The 16,242-nt window shown below is 42.1% G+C and overlaps 1 protein-coding gene and 2 long non-coding RNA genes across 7 annotated transcripts; all 3 read left to right on the top strand.

Moving 5' to 3' along the window:
* Window positions 1-436: 436 nt before the first annotated feature.
* On the top strand, window positions 437-5,086 carry LOC123150471 (uncharacterized). 3 transcript variants are annotated; one of them, XR_006475116.1, is made up of 5 exons: window positions 437-802; window positions 1,039-1,783; window positions 2,137-2,251; window positions 2,768-3,092; window positions 3,429-5,086. It is a non-coding gene; the product is annotated as an uncharacterized lncRNA (long non-coding RNA). The 3 variants fall into 3 exon arrangements; XR_006475114.1 differs by having other exon boundaries at window positions 1,039-2,251; XR_006475115.1 differs by having other exon boundaries at window positions 1,039-2,251; window positions 2,768-3,116.
* Window positions 5,087-6,044: 958 nt separating this feature from the next.
* On the top strand, window positions 6,045-7,518 carry LOC123154047 (uncharacterized). The gene is made up of 2 exons (XR_006476633.1): window positions 6,045-6,921; window positions 6,997-7,518. It is a non-coding gene; the product is annotated as an uncharacterized lncRNA (long non-coding RNA).
* Window positions 7,519-10,291: 2,773 nt separating this feature from the next.
* On the top strand, window positions 10,292-13,428 carry LOC123154046 (vacuolar-sorting receptor 7). Of its 3 annotated transcripts, XM_044572850.1 has the most exons (6): window positions 10,292-11,247; window positions 11,493-11,871; window positions 11,961-12,044; window positions 12,122-12,280; window positions 12,702-12,788; window positions 12,864-13,428. In XM_044572850.1, coding segments are annotated over exons 1-4 (531 nt in total). In that variant the 5' UTR covers window positions 10,292-11,180; the 3' UTR covers window positions 12,123-12,280; window positions 12,702-12,788; window positions 12,864-13,428. The 3 variants fall into 3 exon arrangements, 2 of the variants coding, with proteins under 2 accessions (XP_044428785.1, XP_044428784.1); XR_006476631.1 differs by having other exon boundaries at window positions 10,292-11,871; window positions 12,484-12,788; XM_044572849.1 differs by having other exon boundaries at window positions 12,122-12,788.
* The last annotated feature ends 2,814 nt before the right edge of the window (window positions 13,429-16,242 follow it).

Raw genomic sequence — 16,242 nt, 5'->3', positions numbered from 1 at the left:
AAGTCCACAATACCCGAACACGCCATCGGGATTCTTGTGTCGCCTCACGCGCAATGTGTTGTCACGTTAATTCAATGGGTGGACATGGTGAATAATTTCTCGGACGTATACTAGTACTGTTACTGTAGTACTTACTACTCATATTTAGTGCCACATTTTAACCATATGTCTAACTAACAAATATGCACTTGAAGCCTAATTGATATATATATATATATATATATATATATATATATATATATATCTTTCCCTACTAATAAAGCAATTACTACTTCTAGTCGTACATCGTCGACGCTTTGGCAAAAAGCCCCTCTGTTTTGTAGTATTCAACCCGCAGTCCTTTCTTAAGTGAGAAAACGTTTTGTTCAAACATTTTACAAATAAATCCTTATAGTTTACCGTATTCAACCCACGGTCCTTTCTAAATTGAAAAAAGCACGCCAGAAAACACACACGAGAACGGGCTCTCCTCTCCCTCGCCTCCCGATCCCAACTGCCAGGCGCTCGATCTGGTGCCGCGCCGGCCATCCGGGCGCGGCATCGATGGATCTGGCGGCGGGTGCGGCGTCTTGCTCCGGTGGCGACGGTGTCCTGCTGATGCAAAGAGACCAGGGCGTGAGGGAGAGAGGAAGAAAGGAGGAGAAGGGGCACAAGGTGAGGGAGGCAGTCGCCGGCGGCGGCGGCTCCGATGACCGGCCGGAGGGAAGGGAGAGGAACTCCTATTGAGGCGGCGTGGCTTGGTGCACGCTGGTTTCTCCGGATCGACCCCCTACTCAGAGCTGCACGCCCCTGATGATTGGAGGTAGGGTAATCACTCTCCTCTTTAAAACTAGATCATTTTCTTCTTTGGTCTAGAAAACATAAATCCTTAGACACCCAATGGTATGTTTCAACATGTTTTTAGCCTTGATTTGATGTAAAAAGGATCTAATTTCTCTTCCCGCTTATGTTCTGGATTTCATCTTTTCTCCTTTCTTTGATTTACTCATACACGACTCCTGACTTGTTGCATGTGGCTGCTGAATCTTCCTACTGCAGGTGTGCCTTTCACATGTTCGTTGAGTTGCAGCAACAAGGACAGATGGCCATCTTCACAGGTTATGCCCCTTACTGTAATTTGCATTCAGTTATGTGCAGTAATAATGCCATATTTGTTAGCCTGCTAGCTGTTTCCAGATTTTTTTAGACACGATTGACTGCTTCTACACAAAAGGAGTTTGTCGAAAATAAGAGCAATCCCATTGTTGCTATAGAGCCTGAAGATTCTTTGCCTTTCTTTGAACTGTTTCGGTTTTTTCTTTCATATGGCTACAATTATTTGATTGGTCCATGTAGATTTAGGCAACATGAGATGAGCCGATGATATATATTGTAATATACGATGTCTATTGCTACAAGTGTTGATGTCTTGGTGATGGCAGGTTTTGCAAGTAATTCAAATGCTTTTTGAGTAGAGGATAATTAGAGATATAATGTTCTACCTAATCTTGAGGTATGTGAAAGTGAACTCGGTGATTTTGAGTAATTCTAAGAGTATACATCTCATCTATCAGGTATCCTTTTTTGAGTAATGCTGAGAGGATACATCTCATCTATGAGGAATTAATCCATCTTGTTTTCTCTGTGTTTACCTTGTTCTACAAATGGCTAACTAGGTAATGATTATTGATAGCTAATGACATGAGGGAGAGGGGGACAAGCCCCTTTAGCTACTGCAATGCGGTTGTGCATACAAATGTGCTACTCATATTCCACTGTTAGACGAGCTAGGCGCGAGAAGCAGGTTTAGAAGTCAGCTCCATTTGATTTACATTTAGATCATCTTGCTACAACACCATCACTTTTCTTGATAGAAAACAACAATTTTTAGTAATCATATATAGCTTTTCTTTGGTTTGTTTATTCTATTATACCATAGATATCATGAGAAACTGTTAATCGCTTAAGGAGGGTGTTCTGTTCACTCAAAATCAACTGCCTAATGGTCTGATTAGTTTATGTATGTGAACATTTATTTTAATAATTATAGTTGCAATTTCCAGTCAAGGCATATGTTCTTTTATACTTTTATAGTGAGTCTACAATAGGTTGAATAGATTCGATTTCTATTTCCTTTCCTCGTCATCGCCCGCTTAGGTTATAAGGGGAGCCAGAGAGGTGAGGGAGGTGACCAAAGCGGCAGCGGCCTTGGGGTGCCGAAGAAGAGTGCGTAGGAGGATGGAAAGGGGCTCGTATACGACGGCTAGAAGAGGTAACCTAGGATTTCGTGGTGCTCTACTCTATACCTCATGCTCGGATGATTGTACTTTTCGTTTTGACTGATCAATTGGGTTTAATTTTGTATGAGTTGGGTAGCAGCTTGAGCTCAAAAGGTTCTCTACTCTATCCAAATATTCTGCTAGATTTGATTAGAATTTGTGTTTATTAAAACATGCACCAAGAGGATCTAGGCCAAACAATGAAAAATTATGCAGCTGCACCTAAACATCTTAATACCACAAGATGGTCACTATGGAACTACATAGCTTCGGCTCGTCACTGGTTACCATAATTTGTAATGTGGCGATTGATGGATGTGCGTAGATAGATTATATACCTACATAGTACTTTCTGGGTATGTGCATAGAGGAATCCCTCATGTATTTAGATTGTTTGCTTAACTATTACTCTTCTCTATTTTCCGACTTTGTGATAACTTAATATAAATTACATTTTGTTTTGAAATGAAAAGATATGTGATGGTAATTGTGTTGTGTTCTATCAACAGAACTATGCTCTCCTAAACCTGAATGGGCCAGAAGTGACAAGACAGACAGATCTGGCAGTCAATTATTCTTCAGTTTCGGTTGTGATGTTTCAACATGAGTTCAGAGCGTTAATGCTTTGCTGATGCGAGGAGGTGAAGTTGTATGCTACCAGAGTGCAGATATTTCTTGGTATCTTTACTTTCAAGAAAAGATGGATGTGTGTTGTGACTGTGACAGATGGTTCTACTGGATATGTTGTTGGGTTTATAACAAGAAGCATTGGTAAGGATATCAAAATACAAGAGAATGTTGCAACGACCAAGGTGCCATATATATATATCGAAGGTGCTCGCAAACTTCCTTCGACTGGTGTGGCCCTGTTGCTTTCTTATTATAATGATAGTAGAGTTCAAAAGTTCTAGATGGCAGTGGTATATCAGTATCTTATTTCACTTTCATCACTTCTATAAAAGCTAGATAAAATGATCTATATCACTAGAATCTATTGCCTTGCACATACTCCCTCTATCCGGAATTATTTGTTGTAGAAATGGATGTATCTAGACATATTTTTAGTTCTAGATACATCCATTTCTGTGACAAGTAATTCGGGATGGAGGGAGTATTTGTCTACACAAACACGTGTATTCCTTTTTACATTGAATTTCCTTTTTGTTACAGGAGGATTCAGAATATGAAGTTACTGGAAACATTGTTGGAAGTGTTGGTCCTGAGAGCACAGAAAAGGATTCATCGTTTCTTATAAAAACATTACAATCATTCAAAGAAGCTTTGATTAAGGAGGATCACACAAATGTTGCTGAGATTGAGGCCTTCTTACTTTGCATTGATGTCGATGATGAGAAGAACTCTCTTATGAGGAAAATCATTGCTTTGAATTATTGATAACCGTGAGAGATCGTGTCTTGAGAGCAGGTGCAGAATCTGAATTCTACAGATTGAGAGCAGGTGCAGATTCTGAATTCTGCACACAGAAGACAGAACAGAGAGCTGGTGGCAAATGTGCAAGGGGAAGTTATGGAGAGCCTTCTTTGCTAGCTGAATAAGTCTATCAGGAGTCAAGGCCTGTTTTGTTGGAGGCTTGATGTAACTTGCCTGGCCTGATAAGTAACTGTGCGCGCGGTCGTCCTGGGTGCTTGGCTTGAGCTAGCATGCCGTGTTGTTATCTTGGTTGAGGCAGCTGGAGTTAGCAAGGTGATTAGTCAAGGGTGGCTGTCGATGCCATCTAAAAAATAGGTGTTAAAACTTCATATTTTCTCAGGAAAAATGCATATGAATTAATGAATATCAGGCTACATTCAGGCGATATTGTTTGTCAGGCACAACGCTCAGGGTAGCAACCACATATTTAAGTGAGCTTTTGTTGAAATGCGTTGGTACTTTAGTTTTTAGATTCTATGATGATGGTATGCATAAATACATGAGCTCTTTCAACTAGTACCACATAGTATTAATGAGGTAACAGAAGCTTGCAATTCCATTATCCTGCATCTGCCCAAGTCTAGAAGGTCAGATAAGTTGTTCCGCAAGATAGACAACAATTTTTTATGAGTCATCACAGTGGGCCGAGAACTTGTTGATGAAGCCAATGATTGGGTTGATCATAGTGATACGGCATCAGACGTAATGCTAGATTTAACCCCAGACAAATGGGCAAACATGAAAAGAGGAAAGATGTCAATGCATGAGCCAGAGGGTTCCAGTGGTGAATATTTTGGACCAGAAGTTATGGATGTTTCATGCGAAGAAGCCATTCTTTCCAATGTTTACATATAAGATATACCAGTACATCCCAATTGGTAGGGCCCCTCCACTGATAAGCTGGATATCCTTTTAACAAGTGGCTCGGAGAGAATAAAGCGTTAGATTTTATCATACTTTTACAGTTTAACATGTCAAAGAAGGGAGAGGAGACACCAGCGGATGGCAAGATGGATGAACTGTTGGACAGTGTTAGCCTTAATTACCTAATTCCTAATGAAGTGGAAAACTTTATGACCAGCATAGAAAATGTGCAACACTCTTCTTCTGAGCATGAAGGGCAGAATGATGATTTCGAAGCAAATATCATTGAGCAAGATGATGAACACATTGGAAAGATTTTACTAATCTTATTGTTGCATGCAAAGACATTGGTGATGTCATATCAGAAGACCCATAGAAGGTTTAGGTTTCTGAGGGCAAGCAGAAATAAGTGATAGCTATGCCGGTATTCTAAATAATGGCAACACATATTATGTAAACACAGTTCTGCAGTATTTTCATTGTTTATCGGAGCTCAAAGAAATCTTAATAATTTGTGAAGACGTATGAGTGCTCGAGGTTGATGTTCTATGGTTGATTTCGGGATGTGTAAGAGCAGGGCGAATACCACTATATCATACTCTCTTGACTGGGGGTTGATGTTCTATGGTTGATTTCGGGATGTGTAAGAGCAGGGCGAATACCACTATATCATACTCTCTTGACTGGGATGAGCTTCGCCTTTTTGTAGAAAAGTGATAGAATAAGACTTGTGATTTCTGCTGCTATTATGATATGCTTTTCTGATATTCTTTGCTGCCACTCTTTGTTGTATCAATTATTTGTTGTGTGAACCATGTGGCGGGTCGAGCTCAGATGATTCGGATAGGATAGAATGGGCGTCGGAAATCGCCCGTGACATTCTAGGTGAATTCTAGCCGTTGCTAGCAAGGCCTTTGGTAATTTCTATATAATTTTTTTTCCCGTTGCAACGCACGGGCATTTTTCCTAGTATATATATATATATATATATATATATATATATATATATATATATATATATATATATATATATATATATCGTCACCCTGGGTGAGGAATAGTTATTCTTCACCCCCTCTCTAATTTGACATCAATGCAACGTATTTTTACGTTTTGTAAATTTTGTCTTATTTCATACATAAAAAGAGAACGTAAGATTACATAAAATTACGAATGTAAGAACATAGTGTAAAACGTACATAAAATATGATTTTTATGGTTTTATAACCTATTTTTTTATTTTTTTATACCAAATTTTACATATTTAATCAATATACATGTAACTATTTATATTATAAACATAATTTATTTAGGACGCGATCGTAAGATTACCTCGGATGAAAAATAATTTATTCTGCACCCTGGGTGATGAATAGTAACACTATATATATATAGTGGGTATATTATAATAACACCTTTTAAAGTATTATTATGATAACACGGGAGCTTATTCTGATAACACCCCCAACCCACCTCCCGCACTACCACGACCCCAATCCGACTCCACCTTATTCCGCCGGCGGCACCCGCTACGCCCGTGGCCACAAAAAAGATGCCCGACGACCCCTCCTCACCACCACTCGTTCCCTTACCCTTATCCTCTCCACCTCCTTCCTTCCGCCGGGGTCGCGCCCACCCCACACTGCCCGACGCCCCTCCTCAAAGCGAGGAGCGAGCAGCACCCCGGCCTCCCTCCCGTGGCGATGCGCAGCACCCAGACACCCCTCCCCCGGCGCCCTCACCTTCTGCCTTCGGGGGTCACCGGATCCCGACGGGATCTAGTCAAGCCCTGCTCGCCAAAAGACGGCGGCGGCGCGGCGGCTGCACCCCGGCCCCCCTCCCCCAGTGGCTTTACCCCGGCCCCCTCCCCCAACAGCAGTACCCGCTGCCGCCCCGACCAAATCACATCCTCGGCGGAGTATGCGCCGGATCAGCCGATGGGGAGGGCCGTCGCTACCATGTCTCCCCTCCAGATGGTCTTCTTGCGACGACCAGCTGCTGGCGATTTGGCCGTGACGGCGAGCCCAACCTCGGATCTGTCCGTGACGGTTAACCCCCGGATCTGTCTCCATCTTCCTCCCCCTCCATTGGTTGCTGGCCGTGACGGTGATCCCAACCTCGGAGAGGAAGGAGCACGAGCTGCGGCAGAGTAAGCCCCCGCAGCCGTGGCTCTGCCCCCGGTCGATCCAAGGGCTCCCGTGCAGTCCACTACCTCGGTGCACGCAGCACGTCGGCACCCCCCCTCGCGAGATTCGGCGGGCTGTAGGTCGTCGCTTGCCGCCGTGAGGTCGGCTTCCGAGCGGCATGGCACAGTGCCACAAGTTCTCCTCTCCCTCATCACCTCCACCTCCATGGCTGGTCCCCGGATGTGCGTCTGCGAGCTACAACAACTGTTGAAGTTCATTTGATGTTTTACTGAAGCTCACTAAAATTTGTTTTGTAGTTCACTATGGAAAAAATGCGCCATGTTTCCTGGAGTTGGCTCAATTCCTCTCCCCCGACGAGGATCCCGTGCTCCCCTACCCGAACCACGCATCCAGGAGCTCCTCCCGGCCCACGGCGATCTCCTGTGCGCGGCACCACCACTCTTCCTTCGAATCAAGGCATAAAGTTTGGAGCATGTGAACAAGCAGTGCAAATGGTGCATTTTTTGTTTGAGAATTTTGTGTATAAAAATTACAGGGACTCATTTTGTGTTTGGGATGAGACTATTCAAATAATGTAGTTTGAAGTATGTGCACATGCAGTGCAGTCCGGGCTTTTTGTGCTTGGGGATTTTACGTAAAGCATGAAAATTGCAGTGACTCATTTGAATGCAGTTCCGGGGGAAACATGGTGCTATTGAGACTTTAGCATGCAGTTTAGACCATGTGGACATGCAGTGCAAAATGGTGTGTTTAGAAACGTGTATTTTTCGTAGTCTTTGTAAAGTTTTGGCCTATTTGTGGACTCCCATTTGATTGCAGCCCATGCGCGCGACGCATGCAGTCCTGTGGTGTGGACTTGTAGTTCGCCAGGAACTACTGAAGTAAATAAAACATTCTTAAAGTTTAATTTGCTATTATAAAAAAGTGTGAGAAAAATATAAAAATATATAAAAATTGATGCAGTCCATTGGGGCACTGCGTACGGTTCTCATGGCTTGTGTGTGAAGTTTTTTTTCCTCGGGTTCACACAACACGGTTCAAATATCAGGTTGACTTTGGTCACCCCCAAAAACTAACCCTCTCGCTGCAGTACAGTTTGTGGTTGCAAGAAATTCTATTTAATTTTATGTAGTGCACTTTTAATCCTGGTGTAGAAAAAAAACTGAAAAGAAAATAAACTAAGAAAACCTTTGCGATGCACTTTGCAAAACAAAGGAGTTCACTTTGTAAAAAAAATGTATAGAGGAGTTCACTTTTTATTATTTTTGGAGGATGTTTTTCGAAAATACAAAGGTGAACATGGGTGCGCACGCACCCACATGAATAGTAAATTCATAAAAAATACTAGAGAAATTTAAAAAATTCTGAAATTTTGCCGTATGAACCTTAGACGATCATTCTATTCACGTGTGAAGTTTCATGATGTATTTATACCTGTGGTATTCTTAGTGAAGAAAATACAAATGCGACCATACTATTCATTAAACAGTGTTTTTTAATATAGCTTCGATTACCTTTGATTTTGTCATTTTTGCCAAAATTATCACGGATGTGATTTCTTCGTGAAACTTCATATGCAGTATACCGGTTGACTATGCATATTAAAAAAATAAATTCAGATTTTTTTGATTTTTGCTAGCATTTTTTGAATTGGCTATTCATAAAGGGTGTGCGCGCACCCATGTTCACCAAATCCGCGACCGATGTTTTTTTGCAAATTTGTAAGGACATGGTGTATAATTTGTTAAAACCGATGCAGCTCATTAAGAAAACCTTTGCGGTGCACTTTGCCAAACAAAGGAGTTCACTTTGTAAAAAAAATGTATAGAGGAGTTCACTTTTTATTATTTTTGGAGGAATTATACACCATTTAGAACAAAAATGCATTTAAAACATACAAATGCAGTGCGCTTTGGTCTTGTAAAAATTCCACTACGAAGAAAAATGCATTTAGAACATGTAAATGCAGCGCTTTGGTCTTGCAAAAAAGTCCACTACGAAGAACTTTTCGGTACACTTCATTTAAAACAAAAATGAATTAAAAAATGCAAATGCGGTGCACTTTGGTCTAAAAATGCATTTAAAAATATATGCAAATGCGGTGCACTTTGATCTTGAAAGAAGTTCAATATGAAGGACTTTTTAGTACACTACATTTGAAACAAAAATGAATTAAAAAAATATAGTGCCCTTAAAAAAATATAGTGCCCTTGACTGTCTGATGCAGTGCGGTTTGCAGTCTGAAGCAGTGCGGTTTACTGTCTGAAGTAGTGCAGTTTACTGTCTGATGCGGTCCACTCATCGATTTTAGTGTCGCGAAAAAACAGAGTGCCGCATTTCGGTAAAATCAAAACTGCTCTTAAACCGTATGGAATTATAGAGTGTGCTCTAAATAAAAAAGTTGCGTCTCGTCGATATCTTTCCAGTGACGTATCATTTGAATCATTCCGACTAGCGGTTTGTGAAAATTTCGCGAAAAACGGCTGCTGACTCTCGTCGTCAGCCACACGATTTTCAAAATTAACTAAAAACCGTAAGGAATCTTAAAAACATTTCAACATATGAAAGTTGTGCCTCGTCCGTAGCTTTTCAACGATATATTACACGCCTTGTTTTGACAAACGGTTAGAAAACTGGAGCGAAAACAGTACCGAAAATTTGAATTTTTTTGAAAAACAGAATTCCGCGATTTAGTAAATTTGAAACTGCTCTTAAACCGTAACGAATTAGAGAAAATAATATTAATGAAAAAGATGCGCCTCGATGATATCTATCCAACGGTGTATCGTTTGCTTCATTCCGGCGAGCGGTTTAGAAAAAAATGCAAAAAAACGCTCGCTGCCACTCGTCATGGGCCGCACCATTTTCAAAACTGCTCTTAAACCGTGAGGAATCGCGAAAAGTGTTCAACATGGCGAAGTTGCGCCTAATCCATAGCTTTCCAACAGTATATCATACGCCTCGTTCCGATAAATGGTTAAAAAACTAGAGAAAAAACAATGACGAAAAAACACTGCGTACAGTTTTTTACGACACAAAGTTCACTAGTCTCTGTAATGCAGTGCTCTTGATAAAGAAAGTGCAGTGACCTCGCGCTATTCGTCACCCTGGGTGAGGAATATTTATTCTTCACCCCCCTCTATTTTACCATCAATGCACCAGAATTTTACGTTCCGTAACTTTTGTCTTATTTCCGACGCAAAAAGGGACCGTAAGAAAATATATAATCGTCGTAAAAAATATTTTATGTTATGTAAAATTACAAACGTAAAAATATAGTCTAAAATATACATAAACTGCAAATTTTCTTGTCTTATGACCTATATTATTATTTTCTTATGTCAAATTTTACGTAGTTAATCAATAGAAATGTAACTATTTGAATTCGAAACGTAATTTAATTATGAAATGATCGTAAGATTACCTCGGGTGAAGAATAACTTATTCTGCACCCTGGGTGATGAATAGTAACACTATATATATTTATATATATATATAGGACAACACTATTCTAATACTAGAATCAGAATAACTATTTTGATCATGGCGCCCTATATAGGCCCGGTGAGACGTTCCCGAACTCCGAAAACACAAAAAAAGAAAAGCCCGATTGGCCCATTCCCAACCCCACCCACCTCCCGCATCACCTCTGTCGGATCTCCCGACACCTCCCGCCGCCGCCCCTGGCTCCAGCGCGCTTCTTCCCTCTGACCGGCGTCGCCGCCGCACTTCCTTCCACACGGCCGGCGCCCCTCTCGCCGGAGCGCCACCTCCCAATCCGCCGGCGCTCCTCCTCCGACTCCAGCCTGATCCACCCTGATGCGCGTGACCCACCGGGCGCCGCACCTGCATCTCGCCGCCCCGCTCCCTGGCCACCGGAGCGCCATCCTCCCTACCCCACCGCTGCCACCCTGCTCCTGGCCGAAACCCATGACGCCCCGTCTCTCCTCCCTGGACCGTTGTTGCGCGCCGCCAATGCGGGACACCTCCCCGATGCGCTGCTGCCGTGCTGTGGATGACCACGAGCGACCTTCTTCCACCTCTCCAAGCGCCGCCACTCGGGACGCCACACACTCAGGCTCCCCTGCCGTCGCGAACTTCTTGCTCCTGCCACCACGACCTTCTCCCCCTGCCGCCGCGTCCTTCTTCCACGCACTCAGAACTTGGCCATTTTTGGACGAGGAATCAAGATCACCCCTGCTGTCCTGTTTGGATCTACTCGGTTGCTGGTGTTTTCTTCGAGGCTACTCACACCCGAGCTCCCACTAGCTACGGCAATCTCATTCCCGCAGCGGATGTCGCCGACCTCGACTAGTGGTTGCCGGATTTTGTGTTTCTTATGTACAAAACTGATGCATTTCTTCTCTTGTTTCTGCAGTTTTCTTAACTGAACTTTACTGTGTCGACTGATTGAACTGCACAGAACTTAACTGTCTAGGCTGCAAGGGTGTCACGAGAAGGTGGCTCGAGCCGGCGGGAGATGCAGCAGTTCGATGCAGCCCCTCCATGTCGTTCAACTCATGCAACCAGCTGGCTCAAAGCCAATAGTGAGCTCCTACTTCGACTCACTGCCCAAATAGCTTCTGGGCATGTGTCGATGTGTGGTTGAAGCTCTTTCTTTCTCTCCATAGTCTCATGTGCTGATGATGCCCTCTCAGTCTCTCTTATCTCAGTTTGGCACACCCAAAAAATGATTTTGTTACTCTCAGTTTGGCACGCCATTGCTGGTTGAGGAAGCTTTCTCTGGTACCTGTCATGGCAAGAGCTTGAGACGATGTGGTTGGGCGTGCAGGTACTGCATGCCGGACCCACAGGAGGACTTCGAAGAGGGGTACGAGGGGAAGCAGGTGGTGGTGGAGAACCTGCCGGCAGCTGTGCGTGCACCGGGTGGCCAACGAGAGCGGGCGGCCGTGGGCGTGGTGGGACTTCACCATGGACTACAAGCTGCGGTGCTCCATGAAGGAGAAGAAGTACAGCAAGGCGTGCGCTGAGGAGGTGGTGGCCTCGCTCGGGCTGTCACTGGAGAAGGTGCTGGCGTGCATGGGAGACCCCGACGCCGACGCTGACAATGCCGTGCTGTCCAAGGAGCAGGAGGACCAGATCGGGCACGGGTCGCGCGGGGGACGTCACCATCCTGCCCACGCTCGTCATCAACGACGTCCAGTACAGAGGTGGGTTGGCCCGTTGGCCGTTGCTGCGCCGTCTCTTTCATTTCTCCGGCGACGGAAGAACTGACATGATGTGTGGTGTGTGCGTGCAGGGAAGCTGGAGAGGACGGCGGTGCTCAAGGCCATGTGCGCCGGCTTCAAGGAGGGGACCGAGCCGCAAGTTTGCCTGAGCCATGGTGAGCACCAAGGCCTTCATTTCCGATGACAAGAAGGGTGAATCGACGATGAACTTCTGATGAGCTTTTCTCTGCAGACATGGAGACGAACGAGTGCCTGCACCAGAACGGCGGGTGCTGGCGGGACAAGGCGACGAACATGACGGTGTGCAGGGACACGTAGCGGGGCAGGGTGTGCGAGTGCCCCATGGTGAACGGCGTCCGCTACGACGGTGACGGGTACACCCACTGCAAAGGTACCTACCTGCATTTTTCTCCTCTCGATAGCACTAGGGAAACTGTGCTGGAGGTTCACTCATAGTACCATGTGCTGATGCTTAGCCAGAAAGCCAATCTTTATGTATTCTGAATGTGAACCGGGTGCACTCTATGTGTTTGCTATTATGCGTGCTAGAACTGAAGCATTTTTGTGATTAGCTCTTTTTTTGTTCTGATGAAGCAAGTACTAGTTGCTCCTGCCATGCTACCTTTGGTCGAGAGCACATAGCTCAGTAGACAGAGCTTGACAAGATAGAAATGCAACATGTGGTGCAGAGAAGGCCACATTTCTCATGCGGCACACATTTTCTTTTTTTCTCTTTGTATGTAAAAAGGGTGTTTAGGCTTACCACCACATTTAGGGATCCATCTTCGGTCTCCTCCACCATGCTCCTGCAGGTCGACTGCATCGCCACACGAAGTTCACAGGCCATAGCTACGGACGGACGAAATTCCAACTGTACTGCAACCCCTCAGGATCCACAGGTAAAATGATCCACAAGCTACCATTTGCTGCAACGAAGTGTCCATGCCTGATCTTTGTTGGGTTTTGTTTTTCAGTGGCCAAAGATGGCGATCCACAGTTGTTCGGTGTAATGCCTAAGGAGAAAACAATGTCTCTCTCACTTTTGTTTTTCGAAAGACCTACCTATCATCTTGCCGCTGCTGCGTTAGAGTGGCTCCATCTGCAGATGGGGGAGGTCTCGACCAGCAGCTGGGAGAAGTCTCGACCTGCACCTGGTCACGCGTGCCACTGCCACTTAGGTCCACCACCTACAGCTGGCGCCGCAGTGCCTCAACCATTCAACTATGCCACCTCAGCAGTTCAATATATATTGGAGAAGAAGAAAAAACAACAGTAGGTTCAAATGTTGTGTTTTGTGATTGTTGTAGACTTGCAGCAAATTAGAGGTGGTCTCAAAGAAAAAAATTGTTCCCTTTGATGGAGCACCTGGCCGTTCCATTTGTTTTGTTTTGTTTTGCAAATTGCTAGTTGGCCGTATAGCTTCAGTAGTGGTATAATGCTTTAGGTTCCTGACTATTGGTCTTGATGTTTGGCCGTACTTGAGGTTCCATGCTTGAGGTTGAGCTCGGTAATGTATACGGGAGCAGTTTGGATTTGGTATTTTTTCTGTAGTTTGGCACCGTGTTATATGTATTTTAGAAGTGCACAAAAAATGCCACTTCATTCAAAATTGGTTGTGCAAAGTGCGCATGCTCCATGGGTGCTTGTTGTAATCCAAAAATTCATTGAAAACAAGTAAATTTTTTATGTTTAAAAAAGCCTTGGAAAGCAAAATGGAATTCAACAAAACAAAAAATGCTAGCGAGTTCTTTGCAAAAACCACATGAAGTTCAATAAGTATAATTTTAGAGGTTCAAGTAATATGAGAAAGCCGGAAGTTTGTAGAAGAAAAATGTCGGTGGTGCAGTTGTTGTCAGCTACATTGGTCGGAGCCCCTACTCCTCCACGAATCTGGACAATCGCGCACTGCCGGCATGGATCCGCACTAAGAGGTTGAGATTAAAAGAACAGAGATTATAATTTATAGTGTGTGTTTTTATTAGAAGAAAAAGAAAAGAGAAGTTCAGTTTTTAACGTTGACGCTGTTCAACATGCAAACCAATTGAAAGACTATACATGTTCGCCTACCAAAATGCCAACATTTCTTGTGGAAAAAATTTCACTCTATTTTTAAAAAGAGTGAAATATAGTGCAGTTTAAAAAGTTTTTTAAAAAGCAAAATTTTCCTGTTTCTAAAAAACCTAGAAGCTCAATTAAAATACCGGAGCGGTTCAGTGTTTATAAGAAAACCTGGATTTCTTTGTTCATAAAAAATAAAACCCAAGAAGTTCAAATTAAGATAACAGAGAAGTTCAATGGTTATATACTATGAAGAAAAACAAAGCTTCAACCATAATAGTGTTAACTTGAGAAGTTCAAATTTCATAAAATAGAGAGTTCAAAGAAAATGTTATCGTTGTACTAAAAATAATCCCATGAATTTTCCCGTTATTGAAAAATGATAACCAAAAAGTTCAAACTAAAATAACAAAGTCATTCAATATATGTACTAGAAAACATTTTTTTCATGGTTTTAAATAACTCTGAGAAGGTCAAATTAAAATAACAAAGCAATTCAAAAAGATTTTTTTTAAAAAGATTTTCTCCTTTTCTTTGAAAAACCTAGAAGTTCAAATTTATAAAATGATGTGGTTCTATGTTTATTTACAAAAAAATCCATGTTACCAAATAATAAAGCCAAGACGTTCACTTTAAAGAAACGGAGGGTCTGATGTATACAAAAAAAATCAGATTCTTCTCATTTCAAGTCTTAGCATGTTCAAAACAAGTCTTAGCATGTTCAAAAAAATGCTCTTAACTAGTCATGATTTGTTAAAAAAAATCCTTTCCAATGCTATCATTTGCTCAAATTCGACGAGTGCTTTGGGAGTTAAGGACAACTTTTTTACAGAGAAGTTCAAATTAAAAATGGCCAGAAGTTCATGTGCTGCATGGTGTGTGTTTTCATATGAGAAAATAGAATAAAAAGTTAAAGTATAAAAATTTCACTGCTAGAAGTTCAGGTGCTCAGCTCGGGGAAGTTAAAAAACTTCTTGTGAGCGAGGCAATCGGCACTATATATCAGTTGTGCAACTCTGCTGAACGGGTGAGAAATTACGAACAAAAAAAACATGGTAGAAGTTCAAGTGAAAACAGCGGGAAGTGCGATGATTATAGAAAACTTAGATTTTTCTCGTTATTAAAGAATGAAAAAAAAGAAGTTCAAAAATAAAACAACAAGAAGTTCAACTTTTAAAAATTGAGTGCTTCAAACTTTCATAAAAATATTAAAGAAATAAAATCAGGAAGTCCATATGAAAAAGATGAAGAAGTTCGATGATTATAGAAAACTCAGATTTTCCTCATTATTAAAGATTGGAAACAAGAAGTTCAAAAATAAAAAACAAGAAGTTCAACTTTTAAAAATAGAGCGCTTCAAAATTTTATAAAAAAGGATTAAGAAATTCAGATAAATATTTATAAAAAACTCAGATATTTTCACGTAACCGAGATAAATTCGATTGATAACTGCCACAAGTTCACGTACTACACGGTGTGCATTTTGTATTAAAAAGAATAAAAAAGCAAAGACTAAAAGTTTTGTTGTTATAAGTGCAACTCCTCGGTCAAAGAAAGTTAAAAAAAATATTGTGAGAGGGGTTTGTACAAAAGGAGTATCATTTGTGTAACACTAACGAATGGATGAGAAAATGACAAATGAAAATACGTCACAGAAGTTCAACGTGAAAACAGCATGAAGTTCAACTACTACGCTGAATGAATTTCAGATAAAAAACTTTTAAAACCATCACGAGTATGAAAAAACGATCAACACGGAAAAGTTATGTGCTTATAGCAGCTTTCCACCGGTATATCACTTGCTCAATTCCGGTGCGTGGATGGAGAGTTACGAGCAGTGGATGGAGACCTACAAGCAAAAAAATCACGTGAAAAACAGAGTGAAGTTCAGGTACACGCGCCGAAAAGTTCAGGTTCTTCACGCGGTGCATTTTCGAAGAATTTGTTTCGCGATAAAGGCCGAACGAATGATCTCTCCGTTTTCTAAATTACAGGAAAACGGCTAGGAATCAGAGAAAACCATCAACATGGAAAAGTTTCACATTTTTCGTAGCTTTTCAAAGGTATATTATTTGCCTCATTCCGATAAAGTTTGTAGAAATTACGGGGGAAATACATTTTTAGCCATTTTCCAAATTGACTTAAAACCGTGAGGAATTAGGAGAAACAATATATACAGAAACGATTCGCATTTGTTCAACCTTTCCAACGCCATATCATTTCTACATTCGGACGTACGGTTAAAAACTTAGCTCGAAAATACGAACTCGGTGGAACTTGTATCAGTTTCTAAAT

The sequence above is a fragment of the Triticum aestivum genome, chromosome 7A, assembly GCF_018294505.1.
Source record: "Triticum aestivum cultivar Chinese Spring chromosome 7A, IWGSC CS RefSeq v2.1, whole genome shotgun sequence".
Classification (NCBI taxonomy): domain Eukaryota; kingdom Viridiplantae; phylum Streptophyta; class Magnoliopsida; order Poales; family Poaceae; genus Triticum; species Triticum aestivum.
The sequence above is the reverse complement of the archived record's forward strand: the minus strand, read 5'-3'. Positions and strand labels throughout refer to the sequence as shown.